The 25,062-nt window shown below is 42.9% G+C and overlaps 2 protein-coding genes across 6 annotated transcripts in view; one reads left to right on the forward strand and one right to left on the reverse strand.

Moving 5' to 3' along the window:
- Positions 1-14,385, reverse strand: part of IFT122 (intraflagellar transport 122) — an 83,775-nt gene extending 69,390 nt beyond the window's left edge. For all 3 annotated transcript variants that reach the window (XM_032149834.2, XM_058437340.1, XM_058437339.1), the window contains exons 1-3: positions 14,201-14,385; positions 3,760-3,826; positions 1,395-1,479 (exon numbers count right to left, since the gene is read on the reverse strand). In XM_032149834.2, the coding sequence (XP_032005725.2) occupies positions 1,395-1,479; positions 3,760-3,826; positions 14,201-14,241 (193 nt within the window). In that variant the 5' untranslated portion in view covers positions 14,242-14,385. The remainder of the gene's footprint in view (positions 1-1,394; positions 1,480-3,759; positions 3,827-14,200) is intronic.
- A 29-nt stretch (positions 14,386-14,414) lies between these two features.
- On the forward strand, positions 14,415-24,230 carry MBD4 (methyl-CpG binding domain 4, DNA glycosylase). 3 transcript variants are annotated; one of them, XM_032149837.2, is made up of 8 exons: positions 14,415-14,842; positions 17,240-17,470; positions 17,882-18,723; positions 21,063-21,137; positions 21,215-21,349; positions 21,929-22,078; positions 22,566-22,669; positions 23,597-24,230. In XM_032149837.2, exons 1-8 carry the CDS (start codon positions 14,739-14,741, stop codon positions 23,672-23,674), a joined length of 1,719 nt encoding a protein of 572 aa, XP_032005728.1. In that variant the 5' UTR covers positions 14,415-14,738; the 3' UTR covers positions 23,675-24,230. The 3 variants fall into 3 exon arrangements, with proteins under 3 accessions (XP_032005728.1, XP_032005729.1, XP_058293331.1); XM_032149838.2 differs by having other exon boundaries at positions 22,566-22,616; positions 23,597-24,072; XM_058437348.1 differs by lacking the exon at positions 14,415-14,842 and adding an exon at positions 15,653-15,773 and having other exon boundaries at positions 23,597-24,065.
- The last annotated feature ends 832 nt before the right edge of the window (positions 24,231-25,062 follow it).

A 25,062-nucleotide genomic window follows, 5' to 3' on the forward strand; every position in this document is an offset into this window, starting at 1 on the left:
GTGATTTTACACTTTTCCTTTCTCTTCAACTCTCTGAAACCTCCCTTCCCCACTGTCACTCTCAGTTGATGTTGCTTCCTATTTCATTGAAGAAAAAGAAAAAAAATGGAATTGAGAATTTCTGTTAGATTCCTACTACCACATTGTCCCCATCTGCTGGCCTCTGCAGTTCCTACCATGCCCCTATCTAAAGCAAATACCCCGTCTATGCCCTAGATCCCATCTCCTCTTGCCTACTCAACAACTCTGTTCCAGCAGTTCTCTCCCCTCTCCTGCATCAACTTTTCTCAAATTCAGCATGTATAAAACTCAATTTCTGATCTTCAGCTATAAGTTTTCTCTACCTGCAGTCTTTCCCATCTCAGTGGGGGGGCAACTCCAACCTTTCAGTCCTCAGGTCAAAAACTCTGACTCCTTTTTCTTCATAGCCCATATCCAATCTGTCAGACAATCCAGTTGGCTCCACCCTCACATTATATCCAGAATCTGATCATTTCTCACCGCCTCCTCTGACCCCACAGAGGTCTGAGCCACCATCACCCCTTGTCTGGATGATACTTCCTCACACAGATGTCCCAACCCTCACCTCTTGCAGGTTGTTTCCAACTCAGCAACTAGATGGATCCTTTTAAAATATAAATCAGATCAGATCCCTCCTCTGCTGAGGACCTTTCAGTAGTTTCATTTTGACTGAGAATCAAAATCTTTATGATGGCCAGCCTGATCTGACCACCCCATGTCTGTTACCACTTTATCCTCATCCTCTACAATTCCTGATTCTCTTTGATCCAGCTCCTAGCAGCCACACCCACACCTGAGGGCCTTTGCAATGGCTCTTCCTCTGCAAAGAGCTCTCTTCCCCCAGATGCCCACTGGCACAATCTCATTGCCTCCTGACTTCAAAGTCTTTGCTCACCTGTCCTCATCTCAATGAGCCCACCCTCACTAGTCTAATTCAATACTGCACCCAACCCCCTGCCCTGCCCAGCACTCTCAATCCCCCTCATTCTGCTCTACTTTTTCTTCCATAAATTTTTCACCTTCCAGCATACTGCTTAATTTACCTTTTTACTATGTTTACTGTATATCTTCCCTCATACTTTCTTCCTCCCTCACTTCTTACCAGCACCCCATAAAACAGAAGCCCCATAAGGGGAAGGACCACCGTTTTTTTCTCTGAAGTATCTCAAGCACCTTGAACAGTGCCCGGAACATAGATGGCCTCAATAAATACTTGCTAGATTGAATGACCAAACTGAAGCCAACAACTTCACTATCTTCTGAACTTGCAAGTTATACTCTAGCTTACCAGAAATAATTAAAAAGTGACTAAGGAGAAAAGTGAACAATGATGAGGCCATTATAGAGAATGGAAACCCAGAGCAGCCTTTTACCATCCTTCGCATATGCCACACAGTACACAGTGTCTTTGTGTCCCTTGAGGGGCTGAAGTAAGGTGCCATCAGAGGTGTCATAAACCTGGCAAAAGAGACAAATACAGATTATCTATGTGATATCTATTAGTCAGAATTCCTGCAGGGTTGCTATTGCTATTTTTGCTTTTATAACAATACATGTCAATATTCTAAATTTGTAGCCAGTAAAAACTGCACTGCAAAACCAAAAACAACGTGACTTAAAGTTGGGTAACCAAGAAGTAGAGGACCCAGGTCTATGTACTATGTGACCAGGAATATACTACCAATCCTTGAGAACCAAAGGTTCAATTACTCACTCCATGGAAATTCTTTACACTCATCCTTACCTGAATTTGGATATATGACTAATCAAGGCAGGCCCTCCTAAATAAAACTAGCCCATAAAAAGAGCCAGCTACAACATGATTAAATTTTAGTGCCAGCTCTGCACTAAATCAACATAATAGATGTTTCATATTTGCTACCAAGAGTTTGAAAGTCACAGAACTCTGGGCTTTCAAGTAGGAGGGAATGTTATAAAACCCAACTGTAGGCCAGGCATGGTAGCTCACTTCTGTCACCCCAACACTCTGGGAGGCTGACGCGGGAGGATTGCTTGAAACCAGGAGTTCAAGACCAGCTTGGGCAACTAAGTGAAACCCCATCTCTACAAAAAAAAAAAAAAATTAATTTAATTTAAAAATTAGATGGCCGAGGTGGCGTGTGTCCACAGTCCTAGCTACTCGGGAGGCTGAGGTGGGAAGATCCCTTAAGCCCAGGAGTTTGAGGCTGCAGTGATCTATGATTGCACTACTGCACACCAGCTTGGGCAACACAGCACAACCCTGTCTCTAAGAAATAAAATAAAATAAAACCCAGCTGTAATATGGATTTAGGTATTTGATAGCCATGTGACATCTATCACTATGTGGAGAGTTTAAAAACACACCATCTGGCGGGCCGGGCGCAGTGGCTAACGCTTGTAATCCCAGCACTTTGGGAGGCCGAGGCGGGCGGATCATGAGGTCAGGAGATCAAGACCACGGTGAAACCCCGTCTCTACTAAAAATACAAAAACTTAGCCGGGCGTGGTGGTGGGCGCCTGTAGTCCCAGCTACTCAGAAAGGCTGAGGCAGGAGAATGGTGTGAACCCGGGAGGCGGAGCTTGCAGTGAGCCGAGATTGCGCCACTGCACTCCAGCCTGGGCCACAGAGCAAGACTCCGTCTCAAAAAAAAAAAAAACAAAACAACACCATCTGGCTGGGCGCGGTGGCTCACGTCTGTAATCCCAGCACTTTGGGAGGCCGAGGCGGATGGATCACGAGGTCAGGAGATCAAGACCATCCTGGCTAACACGGAGAAACCCTGTCTCTACTAAAAATATAAAAAATTAGCCGAGCGTAGCAGCAGGCGCCTGTAGTCCCAGCTACTCGGGAGGCTGAGGCAGGAGAATGGTGTGAACCCGGGAGGTGGAGCTTGCAGTAAGCCGAGATTGCGTCACTGCACTCCAGCCTGGGCGACAGAGCCAGACTCTGTCTCAAAAAAAAAACACACACACACACACACACACACACATACACACCATCTGAGAAATCAAGCGGAAACTTTCTGAAATGGTTAGAGTGTTGGAGAAGATAACCTATGTAGAAAAACTAATAGAGTTTGGATTGTTTACACTGGAGAGAAGTCTGCAGAACAATTTAACCACATTTTAAGATTATGTAGTTAACCATACAAAGAATGGAGATTAATCAGTCTGCGTATCTAGAGACAACAGAGAAGAGGAAGTAGACTTAGACAGAAAGAGAGATCATACAAAGGATTTTTGGTCAAACATAAGGGGTTCTCTGAAAATTACTTTTATATACCTGGATAGGTTCCAGAGGGAGCTTATGTTATTTGAAAATGTGAAAAATAGGACAACATCCATATGGAATTGTTTAGATAGGCCAATGCCTAAAAGTTGGAGTCAGGCTATCTGACTTTTCATGGACAAAGCACATTCAGTCCTGTTGCTTGAATTTTTCTGGGGTACAAAATGTAAACTGACACCAGTCCAGTTTCAAAGCCATTGTGATTGTTTTCAACTCTTTCATGGGTGTCTCGAAGTAAAAGAGGAAAGATTAATGACCCCAAAGGAGGTATTGTTCACAGGTTCTTATCTGATAGTTTACTTGCCTGTTTTAAATAGCCCATTTCCATCCCTATTAAAAAGTAATAGAGAAGGTTTTTCCACCCTTGCCTTTTTAATCTCAAAAAAAAAAGGGGGGTAAAATTTCAGAGTACTCACAAGAGGGAGGTTAGGGAAGCACTTTAAGAGGAAACTAAGACAAAATCCTACCAGTAATCTGCTTCCGGCAGCCAAAATCAGTTGAGTTCCATCAGGCTTAAATGCGATGTCATTTATACTGAACAGAAGACAAGGCAAAAAGACAATTAGGAACCAAAATGATGAAGTCTGCTAAAGGCCAGGAAAGTAAACTTTATTTCCATTAAGAAACACTGTGTGTGTACTGAGAAGAAAAAGAATGACTAAGAATTGCATTTGTTGCAAATTCCATTCTATTGCCACACCACAGCAGCCCATTCAATCATGATCCACTCAGTAGTTAGCTCTTTGTCCTGATTTCCTCTTGTCCAGAAGCCAGACACAAGAAATTATTCAAAGGGTCAATTTTTGAGGGTATTAACTCTTCTCATAATACCATAAAGGCTAGACAACATGAGAGAATGTGTAAGGGCCAGTAAATCCACAGATACTTACTGAGTCCCTCTTAGGTGCTAGGCACCAACAGATATGAACGGATCATAATCCCTCCCTCCCCTTAGGGAAATTACTATGCAGTGAAAAGGTGTGAATCAGACACTTTCACAAAGAACTACCATATGTCATCAATTCTAAAGCTTACTTTTTTTTTCACATTTTCTCACCTCTGAGGTTAGGATGTGTCTTATAATTGATGATGTTTCAGTGTAACTGGCAGCATTTTTTGCTTTCTTACTGATACACAAAACAATGGTATTTTATAATCAATGACCTATTAGATTGGATGAAATACAGAACGCTACTCTGATAAAGGCTTTAAGAGATACATGAAAACAGGATTCGAAGGAGGAAGACGCAGTGATACAGGAGCTAGAAAGAAATTATTTAGCCCGATAGTGAGGGTAAAAGAGTCCGCAGCAGAACTTCCCTTTTAATAAAAAGCAGCCCAAGAAATTATTTTTTTCTAACAAAGAACAGCCTGAAAAATCGAGCTGCAAACATAGATAGGCAAGCTGAGGCCGGGCGCAGCGGCTCACGCCTGTAATCCCAGCACTCTGGGAGGCCAAGGCAGGAGGAAGACTTGAGGTCAGGAGTTCGAGATCAGCCTGGCCAATATGGTGAAACCTTGTCTCTACTAAAAATACAAAAATTAGCTGGGCATGGTGGAGGGCGCCTGTAATCCCAGCTACTCGAGAGGCTGAGGCAGGAGAATCACTAGAATCCAGGAGGCAGAGGTTGCAGCGAGCCAAGATCATGCCACTGCACTCCAGTCTGGGCGACAGAGGAAGACTCCGTCTCAAAATAAATAAATAAATAAATAAAAGGCAAGCTGGAAGCTTGCACTGGTGAATGCCGGCAGCTGTGCCAATAAAAAAAGGCTACCTGGGGGCCAGGTATGTTCAACATGGAGGTTCTGTCCTCCCTTTGTCACCACGTGTACAGTAAAGAAACAGGCAACATGGCGCTGGCCACGTAAAAGATTAGGGTGGGGGTGGCCAGTTTTTCACACCCTATGCAAACGACACACCTAGCCCTAACCAGTTTTTCGAAAGTTATGCAAATGAACACCAATCCAACCAATCTTTTGTGCCATATGCAAATCAGACACCACCTCCTCAAGCTTATCTACAAAACCTGCATTTCACCACAGAGGTGGCAACTCATTTTTTCGAGAACACTGTCAGCTGCAGAGAGCTCTTCTCTTTCTTTTGCCTGTTAAACTTCCACTCATAACCTCACTCTGGTGTGTCCGTGTCCTAGTTTTCCATTGCTGTTGAAACAACAAATCTCGGATATTTACCCCAGACAATGACGCCACTTCAACAGCATTTTAATTTGAGGAGAGGATCAGAAAAAGATTCATGAAGAAGATATTTGAAAAAGGTAGGGCTTTTGAAACATGGAGGAAGACACTGGGTAGAGGACATTTCAGGCAGAGAAAATAAAACAAGCAAAGACATGAAAGTGAGAAATAGCAAGTGTAAACCATAAATAAAATTGTAAGCCCCCCAACCATCTGAATGGACTTCCTCCTCAACCAGGGCTCTTTTAAAATTTAACCTGAGAGACTGTTTCAGGCCATGACGGGAAGTGGGCCTCTGACATGCCTCATTGTACCTCTCCGGCATTAACATCAACACAGACTTTAAGTATGATAAACATTTTTTTTTTTTTTTTTTTTTTTTGAGACAGAGTCTTGCTCTGTCGCCCAGGCTGGAGTGCAGTGGCGCAATCTCGGCTCACTGCAAGCTCCGCCTCCAGGGTTCACGCCATTCTCCTGCCTCAGCCTCTCTGAGTAGCTGGGACTACAGGTGCCCGCCACCACGCCCGGCTAATTTTTTGTATTTTTTAGTAGAGACGGAGTTTCACCGTGGTCTCGATCTCCTGACCTCGTGATCCGCCCGCCTCGGCCTCCCAAAGTGCTGGGATTACAAGCGTGAGCCACCGTGCCCAGCATGATAAACATTTTAGGCTGGGTGCAGTGGCTCATGCCTGTAATCCCAGCATTTTGGGAGGCCAAGGCGAGCGGATCATGAGGTCAGGAGTTTGAGGCCAGCCTGGCCAACATGGTGAAACCCTGTCTCAACTAAAAATACAAAAATTAGCCAGGAGTGGTGGCGGGCGCCTGTAATCCCAGCTACTTGGGAGGCTGAGGCAGGAGAATTGCTTGAACCCGGGAGACAGAGGTTGCAGTGAGCCGAGATTGCACCACTGCACCCCAGCCTGGGTGACAGCAAGACTCTGTTTTGCAGGGGGAGAAGAAACATTTTACAACCTATTCTCTCTGAAGCGTAATACCCTAAGGCTTCCTCTGCAAATAAGAACATGGGTCTCCACAATCCTTTATCTTAACCCAGACATTCCTTTATGTTGATCCCAGGTCTTTAAACAAACTCAACCAATTGTCAGCCAGAAAATGTTTAAATTTACCTATAGCCTGGAAGCCCTCACTTTTGAGTTGTCCCGCCTTTCTGGACCAAACCAATGTATTTCTTAAATGTATCTGATTGATGTCTTATGCCTTCCCAACCTGCACCCCAACCACCATGGGCACATGTTCTGTGGACCTCCTGAGGGCTGTGTCACTGGCTGTGGTCACTCATATTAGGCTCAGAATAAATCTCTTAAAATATTTTGCAGTTTGACTCTTCTTGTCAACACAAGTAATCAAAATAATTTAATTTGACTGAAACATCTGGCTATGTGCAAGATGTTGCTAGAACAGGGAGAAATGAGGCTAGAAAAACGGGCTAGAGCCATATTATAAAGATTTTTCAAATGCCCCAGGCAGAGGATTTCATTGGTTCAGGTGACTCTAGTAAGAATGTGTCAAAAGCCTGCTAAGCACTGTCAAAACAGACTATTGTTAAGGTTACTACTGAAGTTGCTAAAAACAAAACAAAACACACAAAAAACAACAACAAAAAAAACAAAACCCAACCTATAGCAAAAGTTTAGCATGGGATAAACTTGCCAGTGTCAACAAAAAATCAAACTCTGTAAAATATTTGAAGAGATTTATTCTGAGCCAAATATGAGTGACCACAGCCCATGACACAGCCCTCAGGTGGTCCTGAGAACATGTGCCCAAGGTGGTCAGGGTGCAGCTTGGTTTGATACATTTTAGTGAAACATGAGACTTCAATCAAATACATTTAAGAAATGTAGTGGTTTGGTCCAGAAAGATGGAACAACTTGAAGCAGGGGGCTTCCAGCTTATAGGTTGATTTAAAATTTTTCTGAGAATTGGTTGAGCTTATCTAAAGACCTAGGGTTGGCCAGGTGCGGTGGCTCACGCCTGTAATCCCAGCACTTTGGGAGGCCTAGGTGGGTGGATCACGAGGTCAGGAGATTGAGACCATCCTGGCTAACACGGTGAAACCCCGTCTCTACTAAAAATACAAAAAATTAGCCAAGCATGGTGGCGGGCACCTGTAGTCCCAGCTACTTGGGAGGCTGAGGCAGGAGAATGGCGTGAACCCGGAAGGCGGAGCTTGGAGTGAGCTGAGATCGCACCACTACACTCCAGCCTGGGCGACAGAGTGAGTCTCAAAAAAAAAAAAAAAAAAAAAAACCTAGGTTCAACAGAAAGGAATGCCTGGGTTAAGATAAAGGATTGTGGCAACCCAAGTTACTGTTTGCAGAGGAAGCCTTGAGGTACTAGGCTTTACAGAGGAGAGTTTATATAATGTTTCTTATCATACTTAAAGTCTGTGTTGATGTTAATGCCAGAGAGGTATACCGAGGCATATTTGACCCCCATTTCCCATCATGGCCTGAAACAGTCTCTCAGGTTATATTTTAAAAGAGCCCTGGTTGAGAAGGAAATCCATTCAGATGGTTGGGGGGCTCCGAATTTTATTTTTGGTTTATACCAGTAATCTAAAAATCAAGCTTTTGTCAGTAACCTAAAAGTACACTCTAAATGACAGTACTTTGAACTCTTTTTTTTTTGAGACGGAGTCTCGCTCTGTCGCCCAGGCTGGAGTGCAGTGGCGCAATCTTGGCTCACTGCAAGCTCCGCCTCCAGGGTTCACGCCATTCTCCTGCCTCAGCCTCTCTGAGTAGCTGGGACTACAGGCGCCCGCCACTGCGCCAAGCTAATTTTTTGTATTTTTAGTAGAGACGGGATTTCACCGTGGTCTTGATCACCTGACCTAGTGATCCGCCCGCCTCGGCCTCCCAAAGTGCTGGGATTACAGACGTGAGCCACCGCGCCTGGCCAGTACTTCAAACTCTTATTCCAGACAGCACCTGCTGAGCTCTTAAAATGCATTATTTTATTTCATCTCCACAAGAATTCTGTGAGGTAGGAATTATTACTCTGTTTTGTAGATGAGGATACCATGGCTCAGAGAGGTCAAGTAGTTTGCCTGATGTCACACAACTAGCAAGTGCAAGGGCCAGGATTTCAACTCAGGTCTGACTCTAGAGTCTGTGCTTGTAATTAACGCGCCATGCTGCCTTCTGCTCCCTTGAATTACTGCCGAGTATGTCAAATCTGTTATCCTTCACATTTTATTAACAGTGACTAACATTTATTGTACACATTTATTATTGTGTATGCCAGGTACAGTTTAAATGCTTTACATGTATTAACTCATGTTAACCTCAAAACAACTGTATACTGTTTCACAGATGAGAAAACTATGGTGCAGAGAAGTTAAATAACTCGCCTGAAAATAAAGTGCTACTGAATGGGAATGGAGCCAGGATTCAAACCAAGGCAATCTGTTGTTTCGTTTTTGTTTTGAGGTGGAGTCTTGCTCTGTCACCCAGGCTGGAGTGCAGTGGCGGGATCTCGGCTTACAGCAACCTCTGCCTCCCAGTTTCAATCGATTCTCCTGCCTTAGCCTCCTGGGTAGCTGGGATGACAGGTGTCTGCCACCACACCTGGGTCATTTTTGTATTTTTAGTAGAGACAGGGTTTCACCATGTTGGCCAGGCTGGTCTCAAACTCCTGACCTCAAGTGATCCATCCGCCTCAGCCTCCCAAAGTGCTGGGATTTTAAGTGTGAGCCACCACATCCGGCCTCAAACCTAGGCAATCTGGCGTGAAGCCCATGGTTTTTTTTTTTTTTTTGAGACGGAGTCTCGCTCTGTCGCCCAGGCTGGAGTGCAGTGGCGCAATCTCGGCTCACTGCAAGCTCCGCCTCCCGGGTTCACGCCATTCTCCTGCCTCAGCCTCTCCGAGTAGCTGGGACTACAGGCGCCCGCCACCAAGCCCGGCTAATTTTTTTGTATTTTTTTAGTAGAGACGGGGTTTCACCGTGGTCTCGATCTCCTGACCTCGTGATCCGCCCGCCTCGGCCTCCCAAAGTGCTGGGATTACAAGCGTGAGCCACCGCGCCCGGCCAAAGCCCATGTTTTAACCATTACGCTATGTGGCTGCCATTATCATTGTTAGCGTATGTCAAAAAAAAGGTATTATTACCTACTTAAGGCATTACATGAAGAATTCAGAAAGCTTTTAATATGGCTCTGTTGACCTGATGCCTCCTTTAATAACTCTTCACAGTTATTCAATATTTAAGAATTGTTAAAGAGCGTAAACTTGGCCAGACATGGTGGCTTACGCCTGTAATCCTAGCACTTTGGGAGGCCGAGGTGGGCGGATCACGAGGTCAAGAGATGGAGACCATCCTGGCCAACATGGTGAAACCCTATCTCTACTAAAAATACAGAAATTAGCTGGGCGTGGTGGCGCACACCTGTAGTCCCAGCTACTCGGGAGGCTGAGGCAGGAGAATGGCTTGAACCTGGGAGGCAGAGCTTGCAGTGAGCCGAGATTGCACCACTGCACTCCAGCCTGGCAACAGAGCGAGACTCTGTCTCAAAAAAAAAAAAAAAAAAAACAATGTAAACTTACATTATCTTATTTGATCCTTACGAAAACATAATGTAGTAGACAGGACAGGCACCACTGCCCCAATTTTACCAATGAGGAAACTAAAGTACAGAGAGGCAAGTTGTTTGCTCCTTGTCACAGAGCTGGCTGATAAAGAAGCTGGAACAAGGATGATTATCACACTCTTTCCAGCTGGGCAAACTGAAGCCCTGAGTTTTTCAGCTTCCTCACCATTATGCGGTAACAGACCTGGGCCTTCCTTGTTTCTTATGCTTTCTTCCTCTGAGCCTTGGCACATTTCACATTTTGAGGAGAAGCAGAATGGTGGAATAAAAAGTAGGGGGGACATGGGGCCAGAAAAGCTGATCTCCTATTTGAGCTTTCATTCTCACCTACAAAACAAGGATAGAGAGGTAGCCTCCTACTCATGGAGTGCACAAGCCAGTCTATGCAAAGCACCTGACACTTGTGGATTGCTATGGTGGATTATTAGATGTTGGAGCAGTGTCTGCACCTCTCATCTATAGTCATCCTTGGTATGTGGCTTCCTTTCTGCCTTGTACACATGAGCTCATCAAAGTGGCTCCTGTGTGACCTCTTCTTCATAAGGGTCATTTTGGGTTGAATTATCACAAAATCATTTCTGAATGTCTCATTTGAGCCAAGCCCGAACTATCTTCCTCTTACATATAAAAATTCATTTTCTCTGAATATCTTGAAATTTGCCTTCCTAAAATATAATATATATGTCTGATTTGCCCTAATCTAAACTCTTAATGTACTTAGAATCTGTACATTTCAGTTTAGCTCTGACTTATACAGTCTTCTTTACATTGTGTTAGATACTATCTTGCCTTGCCCCTTTAATTATAGTCATACACAATTTGAGAGCATTGGCCATGTTCTATATATTTGTGGACCCACAGTGCATGGCACTGTCCTAGACACATAATAAATATAATTATGAAATCACCAGAAACTCAGAATTGGAAAGGACTCTAGACCTTGTCATGCAGTCCATCTATAAGGGCAAGAATTCCTAATAGATGGCCATCTAGCCCCTGCTTGAACACTCCAGGGCTGGGAGCTCACTCATTTGCAGGCAGTCTGTTCTACTGTAGGATGGTTCTCTCTCCACCTGCCTCTTTTCATAAAAGAGATACATTGTCAAAAGACACACTGTCAGATTCCATTGCAGAGATACAGAGGAATCCTGCAAATTGTCCTCTGACAACCCTGCACCCACCTCACTATAAACCGATGTCCCACAGTGCCTCTCCAACTCCTGCATAATCTGACCCTGCCCCACTTACTCATTTTGTAATCTTAGGTAACTTATGTCACCTCATTAAATCTCAATTTCTTCATCTTTAAATGAGATAAAAATTCCAACCTCACATGTTGTAGAGATTAAACATGATAACACATATAAAGACATGTGGCCTATGGCAAGTACTCAGTAAATACTAGCTGGCATGAATGGAGAGTTATAGCAGATGCTAGCCTGATTGGAATACAGTGGGCTAGCCTAATAAGGCATCCTGGTTGAGATGAACCTGGAGCTGTGCATTTAAAGGAGAAAACTAGGGAGTCCATAGAGTAAGGGAGCATTTGGGAAGGATCTTCGGGTAGGAAAATAGAGTTTTCAGCTCAACCTAAAAGTACAAATTTAAATGTTGCAAGCCTGATGGGGAGGAGGGTCAGGAGGACCCTCTAGCAAAACGCACAATTTGACATGGAAAGTAATTGGGAATCACTCTAGGTTTATGAGAAGTAGAGTAACAGGATCACAGCAGGAGGTCGTAAAAAAAGAGAGTTCCTGCTGCTATGTGAGGGTTAAAATAGAAGCAAAGGAGCAGATCGGGAGACAATGGCTGATTTGGATGTGGAGGACTAATCTTTGACATCTAGGATTTTTTTTAGTTCTACTATCTTTTTTTTTTTTTTAGTTTTTTGTTTTGTTTTCATTCTGGGCTATCAGCTGGTATATCTAGCAGCCATCAGGATTGATGGTCTATAGAACCCCTACATCCCTTATCCTAATAGGTTGTCTCAAACCTGTAATGGGCCAAAAACCAGACAACCAATCTTTATTCATCATTCATTCACTCACTTATTCATTCATGTATGAATACATCTACCCACAGTATTTCATTTTATATATATCTAGTATTTTATTACTATCCATAGTAACAACAACCACTGACCTGACTAGGCTCTAGAATAATTTGGAAATGAGTACGACATAGCCATTGCCTTTAACGGGTTTATTAGACTTCTGAAATAAACAGATTTAAAAAATTAACTCTTACGCTCAACAGACTCTGAAAGTACCACAAGAGAGAAATGAACAAAATTCTGTGCCAGGGGTTGAAAACAGAGCAAATCAGGCTGCATTTGGCCAGCAAATGTTTTATTTGGCCGACAGTGTTTTGTTTTGTTTTTTTTTCAAAGATGCTAACATTTAAAAATTAGGCTATTTCACATAAAAACCCAGATTCCTAGCTTCTGGTATAAACAGGAAGAGCTGAGCACACTAGGCCAAATTCCTGCATGGTGGTAATTGGCAGGAGCTGAGCAGCAGCTGCCCCTTTTAGGCTGAGCATGAGCTCTGCAGTTTGCCACACTCTATTACTCTGACATTGAAGCCAAATGTTCAGTTGCCAGCTATCATCAGCTTGTGCTATAGGTACGTTTATAATAAAGTTAAAAGTAAAATGATTTTTTAAAACTCAAATCTCTATTGAAAGTACAAATGAAAGATTCACTGATAGGGCTGTGTTTCAAGAAAAATGGGGTACAGAATACAAGACTATTTCTAGAGAAAACATACAATTCCTAGTGTTTAAGATGCAAATAAACATCTCCCATTTATGTTACCTGCCTGTCTCCTGCAGACATTTGAGTTTGCCACGTCTGTAATATAAGGAAAAATTAATGTAGTGGCTGAGAGCATTGACGTTGGAGTGAGGAAGACCTGAGCTTGAAAGCTGGCTCCACCCCTCACTGTGTGACGTTGGCAAATTATCCACCCTCTCTGGGCTTCAGTTTCCTCATACATAAAATAGAGGAAATTATAGTACCTACCTCAGAGAGTGGTGAAGAGACAACGAGATAAAGGATATGAAGTGCTTAGCCAGCACCTGGCACATAGTGTCAGCTACCACTAGAGCCGAAAACAAAAGAGAGGACCCGTCTCCAGCGTGAGCCTTGAAGGGTGTTCAGGATTTCCGTGTGAGATGAGGAGAGACGGCATGCTTTACACAGAGAAAGATCTCAGAAAGGACAGAACCAAAGACAAGTAACCTGCTCCAGTGGCCAGAACAGAGGCTTCACAACAATGCTGAATGATTTTCAAAGTCAGGCCAAGACCTATCCCATAAGTAAGGATATGACAAAACAGACTGCTATGTTATAGATTTAGGAGGTAACAATGGAACAGGACATTAAATAACTGAATCAAAAGGTGACAACGTCATTCCCCTTCAATTCTTTTTCAAACTTCCCAATTAGGAGAGCTTGTGTTTGATGCTCATTTTGAGCACCTCTCTGATCATACTTGCCAATCTCCAGTTTTAGAGAAACGAGCTCTCAGGTTTAAAGGCTCCCTAGCAACAATAGCTAGCTACAGCTTGTTCAGTTTTGTTTCTCCCTACTTTAAGTTTTACTTTTACACTTAGAGCAAGCGATGCTGATTTTATCTTAACACTTAGAGCAAGTGACACTGGTTTTCATAAATGGAGTAATAAAGTTTCCTTGTAAAATGTGAAATCATAATTAAATGAGACAATTTAGAGAAAAACGTCAAGAAAACAAGAGTATGGGTACTATGTGGATGTGGCAAGAACTGTGAAGCTTGAGCAGCTTCGTGCTGTGTCGTGGGTGTGAGATGAATCCAAGGCAGCGACAAGGCCAGACCGTGAGGGAAAAGCCGCCTCCACTGGCCACTACCTCAGGCGCGGCACCTCCCTTTGCCGCTCTCCAACCCTCGGGAGTTTCTCCAACCGCCAAGGGGCGGGAAGGCGACCCTGCAGTCTCCCAGGCCGGGGTTCAGTGCCCTCGGCCCAGGCAGCAAGCCCGCTGCCCCCCTCAAACACGCTGCAGCGGCTCGCGCAGTACCCGCGGGGACTCGACCTCCCGCTCTTCGCGTACCGCCCCGCTCCTCACCAGTGCTCGGCTTTATCTCTCCACGTCAACACGGCCCTCATCACGGCTTCCCTTACGCCTCGGGCTCCTCTTCCCCGCCTCAGCGTCTGTCTCGGCAACCGCCTCACTAACTGTCGCCACTCCACAAGCCACTTTGGCTACCTGCGTTACCCCTGGCAACGTACATGCGCGGTAAGCTGAATGAGAGGGCGCCTTGCTCGGAGCGCGCATGTCCGAAAGGGAAAGCGAGAAAAGCAGCAAAAGCAATGGTGGAACTGGAGCCCCTAAGGCGCCAGCGCAACCAGAGCGCGCGCGATTGGTCGGGGCGTGTGGGGGCGGTGCGTCTTCCTCGACAATGGATTTGATTGGTGGAGCGTGGAAATGGCGGCTGTAGCCGAGGGGGCGGCCGAAAAGCAGCCGCGGCGTCTGGGGCGCTTTTGCAACATTCAGACCTCGGTTGCAGCCCGGTGCCGTGAGCTGAGGAGGTTTCACATCTTACTCCGCCCCACATCCCGGGCGTCGCAGCGCTGGGCTCGTTGCTGCAGCCGGACCCTGCTCGATGGGCACGACTCGGTTGGAGAGTCTGAGCCTGGGGGACCGCGGAGCTGCCCCCACCGTCACCTCTAGTGAGCGCCTGGTCCCAGAACCGCCGAGTGACCTCCGGTAAGTTACTGTCCCCTTTTGGGCCTCAGTTTCACCACCTGTAAAATGGTATCAAGAGAGTGGACGGTGTGTGGGCCTTTCTAACCTTTGACAGAGGGTCGGCAGAGACCTCGAAGCCCACGGGTTTAGTTACTAGGGTCTGGAGCTCAGGTGCTCTTCCTTTGGGATCAGCCCTGGGGTGCGCCCGACTTCCTCATCCAAGATGACTAGGGGAGACGGGGGGGAGACGGGAGGTTTTGTGCAAGAGGTCCCCTTGGGTCGGAGGATCCTAGGAAGTCATTAGAGTACGTGTGTGATAGGAGGTTAAGATTTACCTACTTTTTTCAAAATTTAATCCTAAGAACTACTTTGAAAGAGGCATCACTTTCTTTTTACAGAGTCTTTTACAGAGACTTTGAGATGTTAAGTAACTTGCTGCTAAACTTACAGCTGGTGGAGCTGGGATTTGAGCCCCAGTCTCCAAGAGTTTGTGCTGATTCCACCAGGCTTCAGTATCTTTATCTCTAAAATTGTAAACAATATCATTTCATAAGATCCATCCAGCTCCTCAAAATTATTTTACTCCAAATTACATCAGAAAACCTTGATTCTAATTCTAGTTCTTGCAGTTTCCCTATTTGTAGAAAAGAACTTGGGTTAAATGATCTCTCTAGACCCATCCACCTTTTGCAATCTGTGGTTTAGTGATTAGGATACACTTTACTGAAATTTTTCTTTTTTTAATTTTAAAATTATGTTTTCATCATAGAAGACACATTGGAACTTTAATGAAGTTTTAGTTTAGTTTTTTGTTTTTTTTTTTTTTTGAGATGAGGTCTGGCTCTGTCACCCAGGCTGGAGTGCAGTGGCACAATCATAGCTCCCTGAAGCCTTGACCTGCCGGACTCAAGCAGTCCTCCTACCCGGGCCTCCTTAGTAGCTGGGACCACAGGTATGCTCCACCACTCCCGGCTGCTTCTTGTTGTTGTTGTTGTTTTTTCATTTTTTTGTAAAGATGAGGATCTCACTGTGCTGCCCAGGCTGGTCTCAAACTCTGGGGATCAGGTGATCTTCCCACTTCCTCCTCCCAAAGTGCTAGCATTACAGGCATGAGCCACCTTGCCTTACCAGCTTTTTTCAATAATAGTATGGGGGAGAAGTGTTAGACCAAGATTTGGTAGACTTGGGTTCTGGTGTCTGTTCTGCAAGTAATTTAACCTTTCTGTCACTCAATTTTATCAATAAATTGAGAGTAAACCTTATCGTACCAACAAGGTTACTATGAGGATCAAGAATGGAGGAGATGGCCAGGCGTGGTGGCTCACGCTTGTAATCCCAGCACTTTGGGAGGCCGAGGCGGGCGGATCACGAGGTCAGGAGATCGAGACCACGGTGAAACCCCGTCTCTACTTAAAAAAAAAATACAAAAAATTAGCCAGGCGTGGTGGCGGGCGCCTGTAGTCCCAGCTACTCGGAGAGGCTGAGGCAGGAGAATGGCGTGAACCTGGGAGGCGGAGCTTGCAGTGAGCCGAGATTGCGCCACTGCACTCCAGCCTGGGCCACAGAGCGAGACTCCGTCTCAAAAAAAAAAAGAATGAAGGAAATTCAAAAATTCTGTATCAGGCCGGGCACGGTGGCTCATGTCTGTAATCCCAGCACTTTGGGAGGCCGAGGCGGAAGGATCACGAGGTCAGGAGATCGAGACCATCCTGGCTAACACGGTGAAACCCCGTCTCTACTAAAAAAATACAAAAAATTAGCCGGGCGAGGTGGCGGGCGCCTGTAGTCCCAGCTACTCGGGAGGCTGAGGCAGGAGAATGGCGTGAACCCCCGGGGGCGGAGCCTGCAGTGAGCCGAGACCGCGCCACTGCACTCCAACCTGGGCGACAGCGAGACTCTGTCTCAAAAAAAAAAAAAAAAAAAATTCTGTATCAAATTATTTACCTTCTGGAGAATTACATCTGATGAAAGTGATACACACTCTCTCCCAGAAATTTTACATTATGTAAAACTTTTACCTCATTTATCTGCAGAGAAGACAGTGTAACTCACTGATTTATTTAAGCATTTTCTGGTGCTTAAGAGCTCAGCTATTGGTTCATATTCTTAAATTTATGGTAAGCACCCCCAGAAATCTTTATAATAGCCCTACTCAGTGATTAATCCGAAAAGTTTCTAACTCGACTTTTTTGTTGTGCAGAGATTTCCAACACTTTTTAACCTGTGCTGTAGGATATGGGAAGCTTTTGGAAGATAGGAAAATACTCCCATAGCACAAGACTGGGCCATACTGACTTTAATCTCCCTCATTTTAATATGGATAATCTATGTGGTTCCTGCATTGTCATGGATTAAAACTGAGTAGGCAGTGGAAGATAAATTTTAAATAAGTTAATCACTTAGACTTTGTTTTTCCAGCAAAGAAGGTGTTGCTATGGAATTGGAAAGAGTGGGAGAAGATGAGGAACAAATGATGATAAAAAGAAGCAGTGAATGTAATCCCCTGCTACAAGAACCCATCGCTTCTGCTCAGTTTGGTGCTTCTGCAGGGACAGAATGCCACAAGTCTGTCCCATGTGGATGGGAAAGAGTTGTGAAGCAAAGGTTATTTGGGAAGACAGCAGGAAGATTTGATGTGTACTTTATCAGGTAAGCATATAAGATGGTAAAGATAGTACAGCCAAATGATTTTGTCTGGGCAGGTGGTGGGAGTATAGCAGGAATCTTAGCTTCTTTATATTTTTATCATAAAACCATTGCAGATTCTATTCTTTCAATGTTGCTATTAATTACATCAAGTGATTTGGGGAAAATTACATACATTTTGTCCCTCCTACTGTGAATGGTTAACGGGTATGTTGCATTTTAGTTATATTTATAAATTTATATTGTCATAGAGGAAACCATTTAAAAGTGCCGTTTATCACTCTTTTTCATTTTTAAATGACAGATGCCCATGGCAACATTTGGAAATTAATTAGAAATCTGAAATGTGGTCCAGTTCTTTTAAAAGTCCCTTCTCTCTACTAGCAGTAAGTTTCCTTTAATATCATTTTCTAGCCCACAAGGACTGAAGTTCAGATCCAAAAGTTCACTTGCTAATTATCTTCACAAAAATGGAGAGACTTCTCTTAAGCCAGAAGATTTTGATTTTACTGTGCTTTCTAAAAGGGGTATCAAGTCAAGATATAAAGACCGCAGCATGGCAGCCCTGACATCCCATCTACAAAATCAAAGTAACAACTCAAACTGGAACCTCAGGACCCGAAGCAAGGGCAAAAAGGATGTGTTTATGCCGCCAAGTAGTAGTTCAGAGTTGCGGGAGAGCAGAGGACTCTCTAACTTTACTTCCACTCATTTGCTTTTGAAAGAAGATGAGGGTGTTGATGATGTTAACTTCAGAAAGGTTAGAAAGCCCAAAGGAAAGGTGACTATTTTGAAAGGAATCCCAATTAAGAAAACTAAAAAAGGATGTAGGAAGAGCTGTTCAGGTTTTGTTCAAAGTGACAGCAAAAGAGAATCTGTGTGTAATAAAGCAGATGCTGAAAGTGAACCTGTTGCACAAAAAAGTCAGCTTGATAGAACTGTCTGTATTTCTGATGCTGGAGCATGTGGTGAGACCCTCAGTGTGACCAGTGAAGAAAAGAGCCTTGTAAAAGAAAGATCATTGAGTTCAGCATCAAATTTTTGTTTTGAACAAAAAACTTCTGGCATCATAAACAAATTTTGTTCAGCCAAAGACTCAGAACACAACAAGAAGTATGAGGATACCTTTTTAGAATCTGAAGAAATCAGAACAAAAGTAGAAGCTGTGGAAAGGAAAGAACATTTGCATACTGACATTTTAAAACGTGGCTCTGAAATGGACAACAACTGCTCACCAACCAGGAAAGACTTTACTGGTGAGAAAATATTTCAAGGTGTCCAGTGCTTTCAAGCACTATTAAGCCATTATGTGATGAGAAATTTACAATCCTGCATCTTGTATTCATGCCTATACATGGTTAAGATGTGAAAATAGAGCAAGAAATAGGGCCAAATATGAGACACCAGTTGATCCTAATACTTTATCTTAAACTGATATTCAAGCAGTTTCCTATGGCAGAGAGATAATCAGCTGACTGCTGTCGTGATGCCATGGCAAAGGAGAGTATTACTATTAACAACTGCCGTCATCTCTCCCTGGTGCAGCAGCTGGGACTCTCCTTCTCAGCAGTGCTTTCCCTTCTTCCCATCCTCTTTCCAGCCAGTAATCTTAAAACTTGAAGGAAAATTAAAAGCCTTCACTTGTGAAAAATTTAGGGAAGGCTTCTTATATACATAAATGAGTGGAGAATAGTTGGTGTCTTCTCTTCACACCCCTCCTGATACTTACTACTAAGTGTGACTTCCAATTTAATTTTGTATATATCATAGTCATTTTTATCTTCTATTTTAATGTAATGCTTCTCTAAAATGCTTTAGAGCTCTAAATAATTCAAAAGTATAATCACATAGTTCATCTATTATTTGTAATATGCTCTTAATACAGAATTCAGAACTTAGCAATTTTGTCTTTATAATACCTCAGTGAATAAGAGATAAAAGGGAGACCTTTTGAGCAGCCCTGTATTAGTTACTCATTATGCCATTATGGTATAATGAATAACTCCTTTAAAGAATAATAATTTTACTTAAACTCCTGTGGGGAAACAGCCTGGACAAATTTGTGAAGCAGGAGATTAGGTTTGATTCTTGTTCCCAGTTCTACCCATGATTTTATGTCTTTTCTGTGCCTGGAGTTTCTCTGCCTTTAACACAAGATGGCCATATATACCTAGGAACTGCATAAGAATTCTTGCAGAATTCAGAAGAACTGCATAAGTCTGTGTCCTAAACACTGAGCTTCTTGAAGAAAGCTTTGAGGTTTATGTAGATTTATTGCTAGCAAAATGGGCAAATATTAAAACCTTTTTTTTGTGGTAAGAGTCTAGTTCTCAACATGAGATGAAGTACTCTTAGTACTAGGTGTCCATGAAATAGTAAAGACACCCATTGGCTTAGCTAGAAATTGCCAAGTAAACCTGCCATAAAGGAGACTAGTAATTATTCATAGGAGCCCACAGAAAAAGTTGTCAAATCAGAGCAGTCAGAGTAGTTTCCTTTGTTCTTTTTTTACTCTCTACTGGGCTTTACCTACTCAAACTAAAATAGCGAAAAAACAGTAGTCTAATTATCTGGAGACCTGGATACTTGTTCCAGTTTATAGTCAATCCCAGTATCATTTTGGGACGATTGCTTAATTTAGAAGCTTTAGTTACTTCATCTGTAAAATAGAGGTAACCATCCTGACTAGTCCTGTTTTTCACATCAAAAATATTGTAAAACGAGAAGTGAAAAAGATGCTATACAAATGCAAGGTATTATTAACTGATATTCAAATTGTGAGGGTATGGCTAAGGAGTATTACATGTGATTTTAGAAATTTGAGAAGTCTGATAACACTGGTTCCCAGTAGATAGAGGTTCTCAATAGGTAGTTGTCTCAGGTGCTCTAGGGTTCAAATTGTAGGTTTTTCTGCAGATTCTGTTTTGTCTGTATCCCTTTTTTTGGTAAGCGTAAAAGTAAGTGTTCACTGCAGAAATTTTGGAAAATACAGACAAGAAGGAAAGAAAAATTAGCACTTGGCAACAACCATTATATCATTTTGGCTTATTTCATTCTTAACTTCTGTATTTTTATTTATATATGTTTCCCCTTTTTTATAAAATTGGGATCATATGTAGACTCTTGCTTTTTTCATTTAGAAGTTAACAGGAAAATATTCACAATAGTCTAAAAAATACTTTAATGGCCACATTATACAAATGCATCATAATTTAAAATATTCCATACTGCCTTTAATTTTTCAATACTATAAACTCTGAACATAAGTCATAAAGAACTAGTGTCACAGAGTGGTTAAAGGTGAGGACTCAGGAGCCAGACTGTCTGGATTTGAATTTTAGCTGGGACACTTAGTATCTGTGTGATCTTGAGCAAGTTACTTAGCTTCTCTGTGCCTCAATGTCCTTATCTGTAAAGTGGAGATAAAAATAGTACCAAGTTCATGGGTCATTAGTTGGATTAATTGGGTATTTATGTAAAGGGCTTAGAATAGTGCCCGGCATGCTTTGTAATAGTGTTGATATTATTATTTGCATCCCGGAATATTGCTTTAAGCTAAACCATAGTCAATAAAGTGTTCACTTTTCCTTTTCAGAAGATACCATCCCACGAACACAGATAGAAAGAAGGAAAACAAGCCTGTATTTTTCCAGCAAATACAACAAAGAAGGTATCCCTTTCCCAATCAGAACAGCAAATTCTAATTCTATTTTGGGTTTTCAATTCTGATGCAGTATGTTTGTTTAGCTCTTAGCCCCCCACGACGTAAAGCCTTTAAGAAATGGACACCTCCTCGGTCACCTTTTAATCTCATCCAAGAAACACTTTTTCACGATCCATGGAAGCTTCTCATCGCTACTATATTTCTCAATCGGACCTCAGGTTTGGGGATTATTATCATCTTTGTCTTAGTAGAGACAGTGTGGTAAGGAGAAAGCACTGAATTGAGGCCTGGGTTCAAAGTCCATTTTGAGTGTGTCACCTGGGATAAGGCATTCCCTCTTCACCCTTAAACTCTTCACCTATGAGGAAATTAGACTAGATGACATCTAACAGACCTTTTAGAATAAAGGGGTAGATTTTATTTATTTTATACTTCCAAATTCGTTTTGATCATCAATGAAAATCAGTTAACGTTTCTCCACCCTCTTTCATGTGTGTTTAAAAGTATCTTTTTCACTGAATGTACCTTGTGTTCTATATGCTTCTACTCTCATCTTCTGATCTAATCATTTAAAAGCTAATCATGCAAGGCCAGTTTTCAGCATAATTTGGACTATTAGCCCAATATATTAGCAGTTTTGGTATTTGATTCTGAAAGTGGTTGCTGGTTCAGATAATGGCTTCTCACCAGTGTTTTTTTTTAAACCCTCTGGATGAGATTTCTAGATGAGAAACTACTTGAACGTGAAATCAGCCCATCTAGAGTCTTGTAATCATTCAGTTACTTTTACTTCCCAGGTAAAATGGCAATTCCTGTGCTTTGGAAGTTTCTGGAGAAGTATCCTTCAGCTGAGGTAGCAAGAACCGCAGACTGGAGAGATGTGTCAGAACTTCTTAAACCTCTTGGTCTCTACGATCTTCGGGCAAAAACCATTGTCAAGTTCTCAGGTATTTTCCTATATACCCAAAGGAAAAACATAATACATTGTGCTTATTTAAGAGAGCCACACCTTAAACTTTAATGTCCTCAGATACTATATTAATGGAGGTTTTTCAGCTCAAGCACCCAAGGCATTTAAAAAAGTCCACTTTCCCCAAACCACAGTCTCCCACTGACCTAAACAATAAATCTTTGCCCAGCACTGGGTCAGGCATGTGGGCAGAATTAGGAGAAGTCAGTGAAGCAGAAAGCCCAGTTCTTGACCTCCAGGACGTGACCTCTGTCTCATTAGCACAGCACAAAAGAGTGGTTAGGAATTGGCAAATGATATGGGTGCTGCAGGAATTCAGAAGGAAGAGTGATCACAACTGGGGTTGCCGGGAAGGAGCCTTTCCTGTCCCTTTCTGCTGTTCTTTCCATCCTGCCCCATCACCACACATTTTGGGAGGGTGTCTTTTGAAGCTGACCTGATATGTGGGATGTTGTATTCTTCAGATGAATACCTGACAAAGCAGTGGAAGTATCCGATTGAGCTTCATGGGATTGGTAAATATGGCAACGACTCTTACCGAATTTTTTGTGTCAATGAGTGGAAGCAGGTGAGGCCCACTCCCATCCATAATTCAGCACATTTGGTCTCTGAGGCAAAATAAGTCCACCATTATGGTTAAGACTATTTATTGGATACAAATGCTATTCTAGTCACAAACAATTGTGTTCCTGGCTGCGGGGAAGCGGGTGGCATGTGGGTTTTGGGGTTTTTGATCAGTAGGCACTTCCATGTCCACAAAGACCAGTCCAGAGGCGTGGCCTCTGACTCATCTCCAGTGGTTTGTCACCTCTGGCCCTGTTCCCGTCATTCCCTATTTGTGTGCTATCTCTAAGCCTGACGTGGTTTTCCTCCTGTCAAAAGTACACCACTACAGGAAAGCAGGAAGGTTTGGGCCTGCAATGTATGCTTATTGGGTTTCTCTTAGTGGTCTCAGACTACTTTTGTGGTGACTGGGTCCAGCTTCAGCCCTGTTGAATATGCCCAGCCTGTGGCATGCTGGTGGTATCCTGGCAGCTGGTGGGTGGCCTGGTACACTGCCCACTCAGCTTGAGACTCACCCTCATGCATTCAGCCAGTAGGTCTGGCCAAGCCTGAACTGAAGGACCACAGTCCTATCCCAGCTTCATCAGAGCAATCCATTGTGACCTGAGAATCCATTTAACCTCTCAGGGTCTAGAACCTCCTTCTGGAAAGTGAGATATTAATACTTGACTCATGTCATCCCCACCCCACACTCCAAGTCATGGTTGAGTAGTAATTTGGACAGTACTTTGTAAACTGTGTGGGATTACCTTAATATAAGGTATAACTTAAAATATTCATGAATCCCATGAGGTTAAAGGTTATAACTTTTAGGTATAGTATCATAATGTACTGTCCCCCAGCAAATATTTAAAAAGCCAATTTTAAAAAATGTATTTCTGACTAAGTTACATTAAGGTCTCTGCCTCTTTGTGTGTTGTATTTCTTCCAGGTGCACCCTGAAGACCACAAATTAAATAAATATCATGACTGGCTTTGGGAAAATCATGAAAAATTAAGTCTGTCTTAAACTCTGCAGCTTTCAAGCGCATCTGTTATGCATAGCTTTGCACTTCAAAAAAGCTTCATTAAGTACAACCAACCACCTTTCCAGCCATATAGATTTTAATTAGCCCAACTAGAAGCCTAGTGTGTGTGCTTTCTTAATGTGTGTGCCAATGGTGGATCTTTGCTACTGAATGTGTTTGAACATGTTTTGAGATTTTTTTTAAATAAATTATTATTTGACAACAGTCCAAAAAAAATATGGCTTTTCCAATAATGAAATATAGTCAGAAGATGAAAAATACTTCTAAACTATCAATAATACAAAGCAAATTTCTATCAACCTTGCTAAAGCTAAGGGCCCACTAAATATTTTTATTAGCCGGGCGTGGTGGTGCACACCTGTATTCTCAGAAGGCTGAGGCAGGAGGATCATTTGAGCTCATGAGGGCCCAGGAGGTCAAGGCTTCAGTGAGCCATGATCATGCCACTGCACTCCAGTCTGGATGACAGAGAGAGACCGTGCCTCAAAAAATATATATTTAAAAAAAAAAAAAAAAAAAGCTGACCCCAAAGACAAATAAGATTCCCCTGGCATTGTGTATTGTTGACATTCCTCTGGTATTGTGTATTGTTGACAGCTCCATACTAGCCTTTAGGAATTGTAGATTCCACCTCAGCATCCATTTGATAACCTAATGTGAATATGGGCCTGCTGCTCCATTTCAGCTCACTCACTCTTTTACCTTGGTCCCTTTGTGAAAACTCATTTCTCATCTTCCATTTGGAGTTTATACCATTTGGCCAGGCACAGTGGCTTACACCTGTAATCCTAGCACTTTGGGAGGATGAGGCAGGAGGATTGCTTGAGCCCAGGAGTTCAAAACCAGACTGGGCAACATAATGAGACCCCATCTCTACAAAAAATTTTAAAAATTAATTGGGCATGGTGGCATACACTTGTGGTCCCAGCTACTCAGAAGGCTGAGGTGGGAGGATCCCTTGAGCCCAGGAGATTGAGGCTGCAGTGAGCTATGATCACACCACTGCACTTCAGCCTGGATGACACAGCAAGACCCTGTCTCAAAAAAAATAAGTCTTAGGCCATTTTTATTACAAGTATTGTTATAGTTCAAATACCAAAGCATTTACTATTAGAAAGAAACCAAGGGAAAAAACTAGTTACTAAGTCTTAATTACCAACTACCATTTTAAGGTGTAATTTGAAAATTAAATTGATTGAATAAATGAAAAATACATCAGTTGTTCAGGAAACTGCCTTTGTTGTAGGGTGGTGTGAACTGAATCAGGCTGCAGTGTGATGCAGAGGTAGTTGGTTGTTTCCACTTTAGTAAGTGTCAGTTTTTAGAAGGATGGATTTCGACCAGAGAACAGGAAAACTGGCCACACCTC

This window comes from Hylobates moloch, unplaced genomic scaffold (genome assembly GCF_009828535.3).
Source record: "Hylobates moloch isolate HMO894 unplaced genomic scaffold, HMol_V3 SCAFFOLD_4, whole genome shotgun sequence".
Taxonomy (NCBI): domain Eukaryota; kingdom Metazoa; phylum Chordata; class Mammalia; order Primates; family Hylobatidae; genus Hylobates; species Hylobates moloch.